The sequence below is a fragment of the Pogona vitticeps genome, chromosome 1 (genome assembly GCF_051106095.1).
Source record: "Pogona vitticeps strain Pit_001003342236 chromosome 1, PviZW2.1, whole genome shotgun sequence".
Taxonomy (NCBI): domain Eukaryota; kingdom Metazoa; phylum Chordata; class Lepidosauria; order Squamata; family Agamidae; genus Pogona; species Pogona vitticeps.
In genome coordinates this window covers 59,047,954-59,064,036 of record NC_135783.1, presented here as the reverse complement: position 1 = coordinate 59,064,036, position 16,083 = coordinate 59,047,954, and the positions used below count along the sequence as shown (strand labels likewise).

Here is a 16,083-nt window from a genome sequence, read left to right as displayed (position 1 = left end):
TTGTCTTGCAGTAGCAATTAGCGGCATTAGGTTGCTTTAACAACGTTTCAGACATTGAAACTGCTGCTTAGCAATTGCAACCCGGGCAGTGGTGGCTAGCATTCCCGGCTGTTTTTGCAAGTGCCCAAGTTTCGGAAGAAGATTTGGGGGTCGCCTTGAGGTGTGTCTGCACAGAAGATACACACGCACAACACTTCCGCGTAAAGAGAGAGGACAAGCCAGTCTTGCTCGCTCTGAAGTCAGGGAGAATCCATTGACTCAGTACTTGAGCCGCTTGCCAACGCCTTTCGTTTGTAACATGTTCCTCCCCCATCCGCAAACGCAGTTGCTTGAGCTGTCAACTTTCCGACCGCCATTCTTCCTCTCTTTTCGCAAACAAACGCCCCAGGCTGGTTTTAAAAAAAAAGAACACCCTCTCCCGTTTGAACTGGAATGAGCTGGTTGTGAGTTGGAAGAGCAGAGTGTAGATCATTATCTCTCCAACAGGATTGGCAAAGGGGAAGCAAAAGGGATCTTGCTGACGTTTTCTGCCTCGTTGCTAGCTGAAAATGCAGTTGTTTGAACAGCTTTTCCTAATGATGCGGAAAGGGGGGAAAAACACACCCGCGATGTTATCGATCTTCCTGGATCTCATTAATAAACCTATTCCAAAATTTCACGGAAGCAGTTTAATTCCAAATTAGCAGGTTGTGAGGTTTTTCCCTCCCCGTTTTTGTTTCGTTTTGTGTGTTTTAATCTATTATATATGACATGACTCTCCCGCGGGGATTTCCAGCGTCAACGCCTTGCCTGTTACTGATGCGTCTGCAAGGGATATCAGCCAATCCTACCAGCACGCAAAGCAGTGCGGTGGGGTTGATGGGCGCTTCCTTTTTGGGCAAACCTAGGCACAAAACAGACAAGCCACCAAACCCCTCTTGCAGATCCAATACACACGCGGGCGCATCCCCTTTAAAGGGCATAACTGCAACTAGTGGTACATTAAGGGAAATCCTATTGTTCCCTCAGTGCAATGCGTGCTTAATAGTTTCCTGCTCTCTGATGCCTCCCCAGTGAGGCTACCAGGAGACGTAAACATTGTCTTCCCTTCACTTCGCAGGGCGATTCTCCTCACACCTTCCCGCTCTTCCCCTCCGCGGCCCCATCAAACAAGATAATTGTTAACGAGCGTCAAGCAACCTCGACGGTTTAGTAACCGTTAGTTTGTGGATAGGTGTACAAAGCGAAATATAGGCAATATAGATTTTTTTAAAAAATACATTAAGATTTGGGCGGTTTCTCTCGCCGAGGAAGAGCCCCCCCCCCTTTTTTTTTTCTCCTGGACAGATTTATTTTTTCACACACGACAGCCATGAATGTCTGGAATTTTCTCTGAAAGGAAATTGCATCTACTACCGCCGCCGCCGCCCACAGCCTCCCCCTTTTTCTGTCCTTCGTTTTGGTTTGGGCCGGGAAAGGTTAACGCGCCTTGTTTTCCGTTTCAAAGCCGCCTAGCCTTTTAATGTTCTTTTCTGCGCTTTCGGATTCTTTTGTCAGCTGCGCTTATTTCTCTCCCCCCCCCTCCCGGTTGAAGAAGAAGCTGTACACTTAGTAAACAGAGCTTTGTTTTTGTCTTCCACCCAGTGCCCCCGTTCTTTTCTCCAGAATGAATTTGGATCCTTTCCAACGTGGCTGCAGCAATTGCTGCCTACACACAAGAGAGAGAGAGCGGGAGGCTGGTTTCTAGGGTGAGGCAATGCGTCTACGATTCGTAGAGAGACAAGGCTGGAATTGTAATTGCTTCCATCATGTGATGGCTTATGAAAGAGGAAGTTCGGATGTTTTAGTCACGTACTTCTGTGCCCTCCTGCTTAGCCTCCAGATTCTATATAAAAAAAGGAAAACTGCAAATATTTTACTTACTCTGGTAGAGAGCCAAAATGAGAGTGTTTGACCGTGGAAAAGATTGTCACCGGTGGGAACTTAACGTAGCATAATGGGAGGGTGATTTTTTTAAGAGGTTGGGGGCGCGTTTGGTTCTTTTTTATAAAATTGTGTTTTAACAGGAACAAAAATGGCAAACTTAAAGGTTTGACTTCTCTGTTGAGACATCGGTGCATATTTCCACACGAGCAGAAAACGGTTATAGTTATTTGAAATACTGCCCAGTTGTCCCTTCTTTCTCTCCCAGAAACTTGATACAAGGGGTGGGGGCTGTTCAGGCATTCTGGGAGCGAAACAAGGCTCCTTTTTGTTTGAGACGTTGCTCTTTTTAAGTGGACTGAATCAAGTCCTTGGAGATTAACCCGTTAAAGGCTTCCATTGTTACATGGTAATTTTATATTTAGGAATCTTTATTACTAGAGGACACCTAATGGTCATTGGCTGTAATACTGTAGAAGAAACTTGTATGGCCACTGAAAAAGGCAAGCGCGTGGAAAGTTCAGATTCTGCTTCTGGCTAAATTATAAAACAGCAAGGATGAAAATACCTCTTCTGAAGGGGGCTGTGGAATTCCTAAATGAATTATGTTCTATGGATAGGGGTGTGGTTAATAACACAAGAGATTGCCCCCCCAACCCTGCAGTAAAAATTGTTGTTTTGTGCCTTCAGGTTGTCTCCTACTTATGGTGACCCCATGAAGCAAAATAGGAGACATGTAATAAGTTGAAGCAGTTAGACCAGTTAACCAAAGTGGGTGATCACACTTTGTTCTAGAATTTAGAAACTGCCAAATTAAAGTTAAAATAAGTTTGCCTGTTCTTGTATGTATAAACACATACAGATAATATTTATCTGTCTTATCTATAAAAGTGCACCCAAATTTTTCACACTCTCATCCAAATACAGAAGTATTGCATCTTAAAGATAAGAATACTGAGGATTTCTTATATACCTTTATTTTGTTGCAGGACAATCCTCAGAACACAAGCCACATACTCAAGTTACTTCTCAGCTGAGAAAGTTACTGGGAGACTTTATAAAACCACACAAATCATCACAAGGACAACAAACAAATTTGTTTGTCACCTCAAAGACCAACACATTAAGAGAGAAGCTTTTGTGGAGATAATGAAACATGCAATCACTTCTTAGCATATTCTCACAGTTTCAAATAAAGGTTTAAAAATGGGTAATAGTAATATGATCTTAGCCTGGCTGGGGTAGGGGCATGAATTTGACTGCATATGTGCAGTGGGGGAAAGCCCAGAGGCATACCTAACTGGTTTACCAGCATTCATGGGGAAGAGTTAAGACCAAATGACACCTCATATGGAATTTACACTCCAAGCATTTTGTTTTCTCTAAGAGAGCTTGAAATCCCTGACAACATTCCCCCAGGAATTTCTTGTGGAAGTTAGATATAATGAGGAAACATAATCAAATCCTGTACAGTAGTGATTTTTGTTTTTGTGCCAAGGGGTTGTTCAAGAACAAAAAGGACTGGTACATCCACTGAAGCTGTCAAGCAAGGAGAGATTATAGTCACAGAGTGTGAAATGGGTATCCCTGTATTGTTGTTGTTGTTGTTGTTGTTGTTGTTGTTGTTGTTGTTGTTGTTGTTGTTGTTGTTGTTGTTGTTAATAATAATAATAATAATAATAATAATAATAATAATAATAATAATAATAATAATAATAATAATAATAATAATAATAATAATAATAATAATAATAATAATAATAATAATAATAATAATAATAATAATATGGGCTCGCATCTTTCAGTAATAAAGGATACCCATTTTACATCCTGTGACTATCATTTCTCCTTGCTTGACAGCCAAGGGCGGGTTGTTCAGCCTGTGGAAGGTACCAGGGAGGAAATGGTCTCCAGACTCCTGGAAATTGTCTGCTCTACTCTACTTGATCACTTCTGCCCACTCAAGAACTTAGGGAGCTGTCTTAAATTGAGTAAAACACTTCATCAACTCTAATTGGTAACAACTTTCTGCCACTGAACTGTGCCCTCCCCCTTCCCATTTTTATTGACAATCTCAAAGAACTCTGAAGAGTTAAGTGATACAGGAATTACCCTTGCAGAAGCTATGTTGATTTTTCTTTTAAAAATTGCCTTTCTCTATATTCAAAACTTTTATCTTTAATTACTTTCTATTAGTATAGCCAGAAGAGACATAAATCTAAATAGTCTTTTATTTCCTGGATCCCTTTTAAAAGTTGGCGTTAAATCGGCCACTGCCTTGTTTTTCAGTATTAGAGGCCAGTCTTAAGAACATTTTACATACTTTTGTTACCGGGTCAGCAGTTTTACATCTGAGTTCTGTAAGAACTTTTGAATGGATACCATCTGGACCCCTTGACTTGTTTGTTTTCCAGTAAGAGCTAGAACTTACTGCATCTTGACAGATTGCAGTGAATGTCATTTATTCAAGACTAGTCTCAACACCATGGAGTGTCTATTCCTATTGCTTCTCCCCACACACACCAGCAGAAATACTATGTTTGCTCTGAATATTGCCTGTTTCCAAATATTGGAAAGGACTCTGTAGTTCCATCGTTTTAAAAAAAGTATTTTTGTATTTTTTTTCTGTCCAGTAAGAGAGCCTTCTAAAAATTTAGCAAAATGGCTCCATTCTTGTATGCTAGGATCTGGTATGCTGCTTTGAAGTGATACATTTGGCTAGGGAATGTTAAAATAGTTGCTGAGTTACTCAGAAATTATTCAGAGGAAAACAAGAGTTTCCTCCTCAGAATTCAGACTAACGTCTGATTATACTTTCATCTCTTTAGCTCAGACAAGCTGAATAAGAAAACTGATTCAGTTACTGAACTGGAATGGATTCATTTGGGCACCGTTCACCAGGAAGACTGCTTGTATTCCTTTTCATGAGTGCTGCACAAAACGTTTCTTGGTAGTTTTTGCCCACAACCATCTATTTAAATAATATTTAAACAATCATCTCCTTGCAATAGAAGAACCTGTGTGCCTACATCCTTCTCTTTAGTGCCCAGGCCAACTTCTCTTTGGAAGTTTTTAAGGAAGGAGATTTCCTCACCGTCTATTGGAACACATGTCACGGCTGCATTGAGAAGCATTTCGTCTTACCATCTAGCTGGGACCTGCTCTCTAGAATGTTGTTTGTGACTTTAAGATACAGTGGGCATGGCGCTCACATTTTAGATTTCTCGATATCAGGAAAGAGGTGAACTTTAGCCTCAACTTTCTATTTTTCTAAAGAGGGTCTGGGAATAACCTCCACAAACCCTTTTACAAATAAACAGGAAACTACAGAATCTGTGACCTTGCTGTGACATAGCTCTGGCTCTCCTCATGACTTTTAAACATATTAGTTCAATAGGGGGGGAAAGGCTGCACAGAAAATGGGAAAAAGCCAACAAATTATCAGAAAACGAATGACAAAATAAGAGAAAAACAAGGAGCTAAGAATATCACTTGGCAGATGTGCTCATTTCCTAAATCTCTTTGATTGGATTTTCATTAAATATGTAAGTTCCCCCCCCCAGACTAATGAAATGATAGCAGCATCTGCATTTAATTTTAAAAAGCTTAAATTTACCTAACTTATTTTTACAGCGATCATGAATTTTTTTTATTTTTGTTTTGTTTTGTTTTGGTCATGTCAAGCTTTGGAGGAACCAGACTTTGGACCTCTGAAAGTTTGAAGGAAGGGATCACATTTCTCTCAAATAGTTTTAAATCTTTCAAGCCAAAGACAAAACTTTCTCAGGGTCTGTGCCAGAAGTGCTGTGCTGTTTCCAGTATGGGAGTTCCTGTATTACTAATTTGTTTCCCTAACTGTAACAAAAGTAGGTTTAGGCCAGATCCATATGAACAGTGTCAAAATAACTAGTGTCCCTATGGGACAGACAAAGAAATAGCAGGCAAATCATCCATTTACAAGTTCAGGGCATAGCTAACCTGGACAGATTTTACTCAGTTAACACCCTTCCTTGTTCCATTTTCTGTCCAAATGTTATCTTGTTCTTTTCCTTTTGTGCTTTGTCCTATACACAGATCCATTTCCAGCAACTAACATTATGACTTCAGTAGTATATACTGTACTTACATGTCATAGATTTTTTTTTGTATACAGAACAGAGAATCGCACTATGATATTTTCAGATCACATGCATTCAGACCATACCTTCAGAGTATACAATCACAAATGGATGAACTTGGGCTGAAATCTGTGTACATGTACAGCTAAGTGTACATACATACATACATACATACATACATACATACATACATACATACATACATACATACATACATACATACATACATACATACATACGTGTGTGTGTGTGTGTGCGTGTGTGCGCGCGCGCGCGCCTGTATATAGAATGTACATGGGACCTAAAACGGAGAGGGGGTTTGGGAACCATTTAAGCAATTTAAAATAAATGTTAGAGGCACAAGCTGATGACATCATCACTTTCCACTGCACACTGTTACACAAAATATTCGGGCCACTGGATTTAGTTTTTATTAAGTATGATTAAGTTTTTCAAATTTTATTAAAATAATGGATAAAAGTACTGTATTCCAGATTGACTGTTTTGAAGATGAGGGAGGGCATTACTTTTTTTATAGTGCATATTCTGTCTTTTTTATTGAAGGACTGCTTATTATCAAAAGATTTCTATGTGTGGTCCAAAGAGAATGAATATTGTTTAGTCATAGCCATTATTATTGTGCACTCATAACCTACTGAAATATACTCAAAGAAATTACTCCCTGGTGTGATCTTATTGTCAGAGCAGAGTAACAGAGTTTTCTTTCTTCTTCATTTGGCTCAGAAGAATCAGTTAACAGATCTCCTGAGCATAAGGTCATGTGGTAAGTGTTTTAATTATTGCATAATCTGTGGTCACTTCATTTATCTGCTTCAAATCCTAAAATGTCTAAATCGGTATCTATATTGCAACAGAGGCCTATGATTAAGAAGAGCCGTGCTGTTATTAGTTTCAGTTCTTTACTGAAGCATTTTTAAAATATATATTTGATTCTGAAATGTAATGGCCTACACAGGTTGTGTAGCCAGAGGTTGGGAGTTCAGTTCCCTACTGTGATAAGAACCAGCTTATGTGGCCTTGGGTGAGCTGTACAGTCCCAGGGCACCCACAGAAGAAGGAAAAGGTAAACAACTCCTGAGTATTCCCTACCTAGAAAACACGGGAAAAGCTGGAATTGATTTGATGGTATACAATGACTATTACAGAGAATTTCATAATCCCATTATACTTGATGAATCATAAAACTGAAACGTACAAATAAGGAACCAATTTTTATAGCCAGAAAGAGCTCACATACATGAAGAATAATATTTACATCAGACCAAGTTTAGACAACTGGCACCTTCCAGAGGCTGTGGACTTTATCTTCCACAATCCTTGACTGCTGGCAATGCTGACTGAGGCCAAAAGGAGTTGCAGAACATCTGGAGAGTGCGAGCTTGTCCTCCTGCTTTTGATGAATAGGTTAGTAAAATGGAGACATGTGTCCCAATGTTTTCTGCACCTTCTTACATAGCCTTCCAGGGTGCATAAAATACTGGTAGTAAAATATAGCGTTTTAAAGAAAGAAAGCGTTTTAAAATTAGGCCTAGTTTATTTGACACAAAAAAACTCTTGAGTATATTTTCTTCACTTGCTTTTTAAAAAAAACATTCACAGAAGTTAAAACAATTACGACTAGTACAGTACATCTCTTGAAATATTGAAGCTATCAAGAGTTGCTGCACTCACTGATTTTTCTTATCCTTACATAATATGCATATCCTTTAAAATTCTCTTTGATTTGAATTTTGGTTCAAGGCTAAACTTCTACATAAGCTGATCTTTCAGATCTTTTCCTTGAAACGGCAAGAAGAGAGAGTGCGGGCAAGAAGAGGGAGGGAGGAAGAGCTTTACAGTGTTATACAAGCCTGCAACATGCATCTTGTTTAGAGACATAGAATGAGACGGCCTTTCTTAGGCCTAACCTATGGTGCATTGGGGCAGACCTTTGGCAAAAGCCTCTCTCCATTCCTGACAGTAACAATAAAATAATAATAAAGTAAACGACTAACAACATTAAAAATTTACTTGAGGCACTTGTCTCACTCTGCCTAATAAGAGGGCTGTCCCTGATGTTTCAAGACAATGTCCTGAGAGTTGCTGTAATATGCCCAACCATTATAAACCTTGCAGGAACTAGGCTCAACATGGCAAAACCAAGTAACAGGCATGGGACTTGAGCATCTGAATTGGCATGGATGAAATAATCAAAGGCAGAGATTTGGGTCAAACAGAAAGCCCCACTGTGGGTGTTATTTCATACCTTTCTTCCTAAAGATGCTTTGTCTTCCTTAGTAATATACTGTAGTGCTAAATCAGATTTTGTTGTTTAGTCGTTAAGTCGTGTCCTTCTCTTCGTGATCCCATGGACCAGAGCACGCCAGGCCCTCCTATCTTCCACTGCCTCCCAGAGTTTGGTCAAAATCATGTTGGTAGCTTCGATGACGCTGTCCAACCATCTCATCCTCTGTCGTCCCCTTCTCCTCTTGCCTTCACACTTTCCCAACATTAAGGTCTTTTCCAGGGAGTCTTCTCTTCTCATGAGATGGCAAAAGTATTGGAGCCTCAGCTTCAGGATCTATCCTTCCACAGAGCACTTAGGGTTGATTTCCTTCAGAATGGAGCTAAATCCGATAAACAATAATAAAAAACAGTGAACACAATAACAATTAAAATCAAAATTAGACATCAACTGACATAAACTAGCAACAAAGTAAAAACTAGAAAACAATAGTTCTTCAATGTGTTCTCTATGAATCCACACCAGTGGGTTAAACAGCGCCTGTGCTGGTCCTCTCGGAATCTTCCAGAGCTATAGGGGAAAAGTAACAAAGTTTAGGTTGCTCTGTGCAGCGCATGCTCCACCTGCCAAAGCCCCTGCTCCATTTTTCCGCCCGCGGAGTTGGAACCTCTTGTTCAGAGCTCTTCAAAATTGTTTGTCTACCTTCTCTTTTCAGACTTGGACTTGATTTTTTTCGCCTATCTGACCTCCGTTGCCCTGATCGCGGACCGTCTGACTACTCTCTTGCCTCTGACTACTCTCTTGCTGTTCTTTCAGCTCTCAGGGTCACCAACATTCTTCCCAGCCTTCTTCATCGGCTACTGCCTTCAAACCTCAATCTGCTCAAAAACGACAATCATACAAGACACCTGGCAAGAAATCAAGGCAATATCTTTGACTTACCCAGAATCATTTCACTCACTGGCCACCCCACCTGCCTATCTCCTTACCTTCACAACTGGGCCATCATAACACAAGTCCAATCTACAACCCGCTCAGGTGATGGATTACATCAGAGCAAGACTGGATTCGGTCCATGCTCGCATGTTCTTGCCACCAGAACGTATACACAAGTTGAGGAAGGCAATAAGAAAGTTCAAACCTCATGTGAGAGTGTCAGCAAAACTCTCCCAACATCTTCTAGGTCTGAGGGCGTCAACAACAACTACCCTATCTCATGCTCGCCTCAAGATGCGCTCTCTTCAGTCTTGGATGCTCACTCTCTTCGACCCTCATCAAGACAGTCAGCACAAGCGACTAACAGTCACTCCAGAACTTGCTCTACAGCTGCAGTGGTGGACATTCCTCCCACATCTCCTGGTCGGACATCCATTCCATCCTCTGCAGCTCACACGACAGGTCACAACAGACGGCAGTCCCCTGGGATGGGGAGCACACTGCGACGGTCACCAAATTCACGTATCGTGGTCCCCTCAGGAAGCGTGGCTCCACATGAACCACTTGGAGCTTCTGGCTGTCATAAAGGCGCTCAGGGCCTTTCTCCCTCTGGTACAAGGCAGAGCAATACAGTTGGTGACAGACAACAGCACAACCATGTTCTGCGTGAACAAGCAAGGAGGAACAAGGTCAAAATCACTCCTGTTTCTGGCAGTCCACCTATGGGAGTGCTGCTACCAGCAGCACATCTTTCTGGTGGCCATTCATGTCTCCACAACAGAAAACCAGGTGGCAGACGAGTTGAGTCGTCACTCGTTCCAAACTCACAAGTGGGAGTTGGATCCAGTTGTGTTCCACACACTGTGCCACAGATGGGGGACACCCTCTATAGACATGTTTGCTGCTTTGAACAACAGGAAGTGTCACAAGTATGTGTCACGTGCGGGAAGAGGCGAGGGGTCTCTGGGGGATGCGTTCATGATCCCCTGGAACGAGAGCCTCCTGTACCTTTTTCCGCCAATACCCATCATACAAAGAGCCCTAATCAGGACGCTCCAGATGGAAGCAGAAGTAATTTTGATTGCTCCCTGGTGGCCGCGACAGCCATGGTTCTCCATGCTTCTACAGTCAGCAACGGACAAAATGAAGCTGCCTCTCATTCCACATCTGATCACCCAGGACTCGGGGAATGTCCTCATCCAGACCTGGAGTCCCTCCACTTGACAGTGTGGAGGATATCCCATCGATAAAGGAAGTCATTGACAAGGCTAGAAAATCAGCAACTAGCTGTCTTTACAAAACACAAATGGCAAAGCTTTCTGAAGTTCACTAAGGAACGTGGTTTACAGTCTTCTCCAGTAGCATTGTCTACACTGCTACTTTATCTTCGACATCTCTTTCATTTAGGACTTTCAAAATCTACTCTTAAAGTATATACATAGCCATTGTAGCCTTTCAACCCCAGGGCTCTCAATCATCCAGATGGTTTTCCCATCCTACATTGAAGGCCTTTTTCAAGGGCCTTTCAAATATGAGACCTCCTGTGAAGAGACCTTTGCCACACTGGTCACTACAGCTTGTGCTTCATTCCCTTACTCGTCCTCCCTTTGAGCCTATGGCTAATTGTGACCTGAGACTCTTATCATTTAAGACCTTGTTTTTGGTGGCCATCACTTCGGCATGTAGAGCTAGTGAGTTGGCAGCACTTCATGCGGATTCTCCCTACCTTCAGTTTTTCAAGGATAAAGTTGTGTTACACCTGGATATTTCCTTTCTTCCTAAAGTGATTTCAGAATTTCATGTTAATCAACCCTCGTTGTTGCCTACACTGTTTCCAAATCCAGTTTCTGATGTTGAGCGCATGCTCTACTGTTTGGACGTTTGATGTGCACTGTCTTTTTATGTTTCAAGAACCAAGGACTTTAGAAAAGTTCAAAGACTTTTCATATGCTTCTATGGTCAGCGTAAAGGTTTTGCTGCCTCATCGTCTACTCTGTCCAGATGGTTGGTTTCCACCATTTCTTTGGCCGATGAATTGCACAACAAGCCTCTCCCTGAGGGGCTTCAAGCTCATTCCACTAGAGCTGTTGTCATCTCTACGGCCCTGCTGCGAGGAGTTGACATCCCTGACATCTGCAGAGCAGCTACCTGGTCCAATGTGTCTACTTTCATCACACATTATAGGCTGGACCTCTGGGCCAAGAATGAGACTAAGTTTGGGAGAGCGGTGCTGACATCGATCCTGCAGTGACGACCCTCCTTCCGGTAAGTGAGCTTGCTAGTCACCCACTGCTGTGGATTCATAGAGACCGCATTGAAGAAGGACAGGTTACTTATCTGTAAACATGGTTCTTCAAGTGGACCTCTATGAATACACACATCCCGCCCAGCCTCCCCACTTGTCCGTCACTGTTGAGTGAGGTCCAACTCTCTCTATGTGGCGAGCACATGGAACTGGGGCTTTGGCGGGTGGAGCATGCACTGTACAGGGCAACCTAAACTTTGTTACTTTTTCCCTATAGCTCTGGAAGATTCTGAGAGGACCAGCGCAGGCGCTGTTTAACCCACTGGTGTGGATTCATAGAGATCCACTTGAAGAACCATGCTTACAGGTAAGTAACCTGTCCTTTTTACTCCATTGCTAATTTATTTTAGTTGATGTCTAATTTTGATTTTAATTGTTATTGTGTTCACTGTTTTTTATTCTTTATTTTTAGAATGGAGTAGCTGATAAAGAACAATATATAGTAGAAATATCTTTTAATACACAGTATATTTAAAAGTCATTCACAGAAGAATGGCTGGGGCATCCTCATTCCAAGTGCTATCTAGTTTAAATTATAATATATCCTTCTTTCAATTACTATACAGAATTAAAAGTTAACTTCTCTCATTTCAGTAATATTCAAGCTACTCTTCCTTGTTAATTCTACCTAAAGGGTTTTTTCCCCATGAGTCATAATTACAGCATAAACATAGACTCACACTGAGATAACAGATGCCAGGGTAAAAGAGAGGATAATAGGTAAATGCAGATGCTTTGTGTTCCCCACTTGGCCTGATGCTCTTTGAAGCTAATGACAAATTTCCACCAGCCTTGCTGAGAGCAGACTTGATCCCTTTGTTAGTTAGAGCTAAAGAAATGTGTTTAAATGCATAGGACATACCATGGGTCATACAAGGACTTGCTGGATTGTGTACAGTGGAGGCTGGACACTGCCCCGCCCTGGGGTCAGGCTTCCTCCAGCTCTCCCATTCCTCCTCCCAAACTCTCAGTCTCACACATTGTATGGGGAAAGAGAGAGCCCATGCATGAATAACTATGAGTGAATAAGCCAATTGCACAGGTTTGAAAACAGGCATGCAAGGAAGGAGCAGCTGGTACAAAGGGTATATTTTTTTCTGCAAATCAGCTGAGTGGTGAAGTGAGTGAATGGGGTGAGGGGAAGGGAGAGCCTGAGGGAAAGTCTGTGTTTTTGTGTATATATGAGTGCTCGCTTGACCGCCTGTGTGGGTGTGTATGTGTTCTAGTGCTCACACTGCCCTGCATTGGCTGCTATTCCTTTTGCCCAACAAACTGCATGTATTTGAACGCATGGGCTAGAGTCCATGAGAGATTATGCCAAATAAAACTTGTTAAGTTGACTTCTTGTGTCATTTTTGTATATTTCATGTCATTGTGGTGGAGAACTCCAGTTATAGGGGGCAGGAAAAAAGCGGCGAGCTGGAGGTAAAGGACAGGTGAAAGAAAAAGAAGGTAAAGCACGATCAGTACATAAAATGGTAATTCTTATTTGCAGACCTCTAATGGTGATGAGACAGGTCATGAGCTGAATGTTAATGTTTTCTCCATTTTCAAGAACAAAGTTGGTGTTCCTTATTTTTTTTTAAAAAAGAAAATGTGATACCTCTTTTGAACCTCAAAATGTTTCATAAAGGTAGGAAGAGCTGTAAATGGTGTAAACCAGAAATGCTGGCAGCATCATGGAGCTCAAACAGGTAAGATATGAGCCAGCCAACATTCCACCTGGCTTTCAGCAGAAAAGTTAATGACATGTTCATATAGTTGTTTAATGCCCCTTCTTTGCAATTAAAGACACTTTTGCCAGTTCAGTACTCCCATCCCCATTCTTGGAAGTCATATCAGGAAGTAAACAGCATACCACATTTTGCAATTTATTTTAATTTAATGTAACGGGCAAGTGTTTGCACAGTAGAGAATGCTGAATTTGAGTTTGGGGGGGGGGGGGACCAAGAGGTTCAATAAAAATTTAGCACAGTCTTTAAAAATCCTAAAATCTTATGCAATGTAATCTGTTTATGATTGTACCCAACCATAAATACTGAAATATTATTTAACATTGTTTCCATTTTCATTACTCCTATTACACTCTTATTTACAAAGCGGAAATGACAGTCTTCATATCTAAAGAAATGGCATCACTATTGCAAGTTCCAAACTTGCCTTCAGGTCCCAGTAGGGGAAATAACAAGGCTTACTCTAGTTCTATATGGAATACAAAAAAAAAAATGGCCCACAGACTGGAAACATTCAATATACATTCTAACCCTCAAGAAAGGAGATGCCAGAGTAAATATAGGACCGTTGCTCTAGTTTTCTGTACAAGCAGATTGATGCTCAAGACATTGCGACAAAGGCTTTAACTGTATATGGAGTGAGAAACGCCTGATGTTTAAGTTGGATGTTAAGTTGAAGTTAAAAGGAAAATGCACTTAGGATGAGACTTCAAATATCTGCTGACTACTGGGGCACAGCAAAGAATTTCAGAAGGCGATCAGTATGCGTTTTATAGACTACAACAAAGCCTTTGACTATGTGGATCATGAGAAGCTATGGGTTGTTCTGAAATAAATGGGTGTGCCTCAGCATCTGATTGTCCTGATGCTTAATCTGTATTGTGGACAAGACGGTACCATTAGGACAGAATATGGAGAGACAGAATGGTTTGGCAAAAGAGTCAGTCAAGCCTACATTTTATCTTCTTATCTGCTCAGTCTCTATGGTTAACATGCAGAAAACTGGACTTAGATTCAAATGAAGGAGGGGTGAAACTTGGTGGAGAAAACATCAAGAATTTAAGATAATCTGATGACACAATTTTACCAACAGAAAGCAGTAATGATGTAAAATGACATCTGATAAAAAGTGAAGGAAGAAAGTGCCAAAGCAGAACTGCAGTTGAAAATTAAGGAAACGATAATAATTATTACAGAAGAACTACACAACTTTAATGTTGACAATGAAGGAATTGAAATTTTGTAAATGGTAGTTCAGTTGTCAATCCAGAAGAAAACAGCAACTAAGAAATCAGAAGAAAACTGAGACTAGGAAAGGCAGTAATGAAGGAACTAGGAAAGATCATCAGGTGTAAGGATATGTCACCGGAGACCAAGGCACAGATCATTCACACTATTGTATTCCCAGTCCCTATGTTTGTATGGGCATGAAAGCTGGACAGTAAAGAAAGCTGACAGAGGGGGGAAAAACTTCATTTGAAATGTGGTGCTGGAAGAGAGCTTTGCAGATACCCTGGACGTCCAGAAAGATGCAGAACTGGAGCAAATGAAGCCTGAACGATTTCTGGCAGCATAAATGGTGAAACTGAGAGTGTCATACATTGGACACATCACAAGAAAGCAAGATTCTCTGGAGAAGACAAGAATGCTAGGAAAAGCCGAGGGCAGCAGGAAAAGAGGAAGACTAAATGTGAAATGGATTGACCCCTAAAGGAAGCCACAGGCTTGAGTTTACAAGAGCTAAGCTGGACTGTTGAGTACAGGACATTTTGGAGGTCACTCATAGGATCACCAAAAGTTGGAGGTGACTTAATGGCACACCACCATGAGAGCAATATGAACAACAAAGATGTTCTTTTTTTAACTATTACGTTTTATGTATGGAAACCTGATAATTTCAGAGAACAGGCCTGGATGGAAATACATCTGCCTGTAAATATTAAAATAAATATGTGAATGTATGATTCCTTGGGGCAATTAGCCTCTTGCACCCCCTGCAGACACAAGACCAGTTTGATCAGTTACTGTCCCAGATTTCTTATTGGGTCTCATTTTCAGAAATGTCCTTTATTTATTTTTTCTTTTTAGTATGTGAGGCATTGATTTATTGTTTCCCCCCCCCTCTGCACTGAAATTAATGATGCTCTTTACATCAAATGATGTTTTCTCCTTATTATAGATGCTGTTTCTTGCGCCAAAAATCTCTTTGCTTGCTTCCAGCAACAACTGATACCATCATCACACTTGAATAATTAAGGTGTGCAGTCGAACCTCATCTGTTGAATTGTATGAAAGTAATTTTGAGATACAGGTTTTGGATCAAGCACAGAATTTTGGAAAATACCAATGCATTCAGTATCTGTTACATAGGAATGATGTTATTTTTTGATAAGTGGGGCCTGACATTATTGTTAATTACCATCATTAGAGCCAGCTGAAAAAGTATTCCTAAATGCAAAACACAATACAGTACAGCAAAACAAATAGAAGCTTCTGAAGGACTGTATGAACAAATCTGATTCACAATAAATATTTTATAAAAGCAACAGGAGTTAAATGCATCCTTTTTAAAAAAAACTACATAAAATGCATTTAAAATGAATAAAATGGGTTATGATCTCCCTATGACATATTTAGATTAGCTGAATTCAAGGGAGAGTACTTCTAAATGAGAAACAGGTTCCAAGCATGATATCATTCTTCCTTACATACAGTTTTTTTATTCCACCAAACAGAATAATTTGTGATTAACTTTTAGTTCTAAACCTATGGGTCAAGCCTTGTGTTTTTTTCATTATTGTTCTACATAGAGCTTGGGAACGGTATGTTTTTGAACTACAGTTT

The 16,083-nt window shown here is 40.7% G+C and overlaps 1 protein-coding gene and 1 long non-coding RNA gene across 2 annotated transcripts; both read left to right on the top strand.

Annotated features, from left to right (window-relative positions):
* The first annotated feature begins 1,589 nt into the window (after positions 1 to 1,589).
* LOC144585885 (uncharacterized) lies at positions 1,590 to 3,111 on the top strand. The gene is made up of 2 exons (XR_013540484.1): positions 1,590 to 1,727; positions 2,892 to 3,111. It is a non-coding gene; the product is annotated as an uncharacterized LOC144585885 (long non-coding RNA).
* A 580-nt stretch (positions 3,112 to 3,691) lies between these two features.
* LOC140705553 (uncharacterized) lies at positions 3,692 to 15,785 on the top strand. The gene is made up of 4 exons (XM_078383146.1): positions 3,692 to 11,466; positions 11,724 to 11,813; positions 12,898 to 12,958; positions 13,607 to 15,785. The coding sequence occupies exon 1, from the start codon at positions 9,307 to 9,309 to the stop codon at positions 10,423 to 10,425; it is 1,119 nt and encodes a 372-aa protein (XP_078239272.1). The 5' UTR covers positions 3,692 to 9,306; the 3' UTR covers positions 10,426 to 11,466; positions 11,724 to 11,813; positions 12,898 to 12,958; positions 13,607 to 15,785.
* The last annotated feature ends 298 nt before the right edge of the window (positions 15,786 to 16,083 follow it).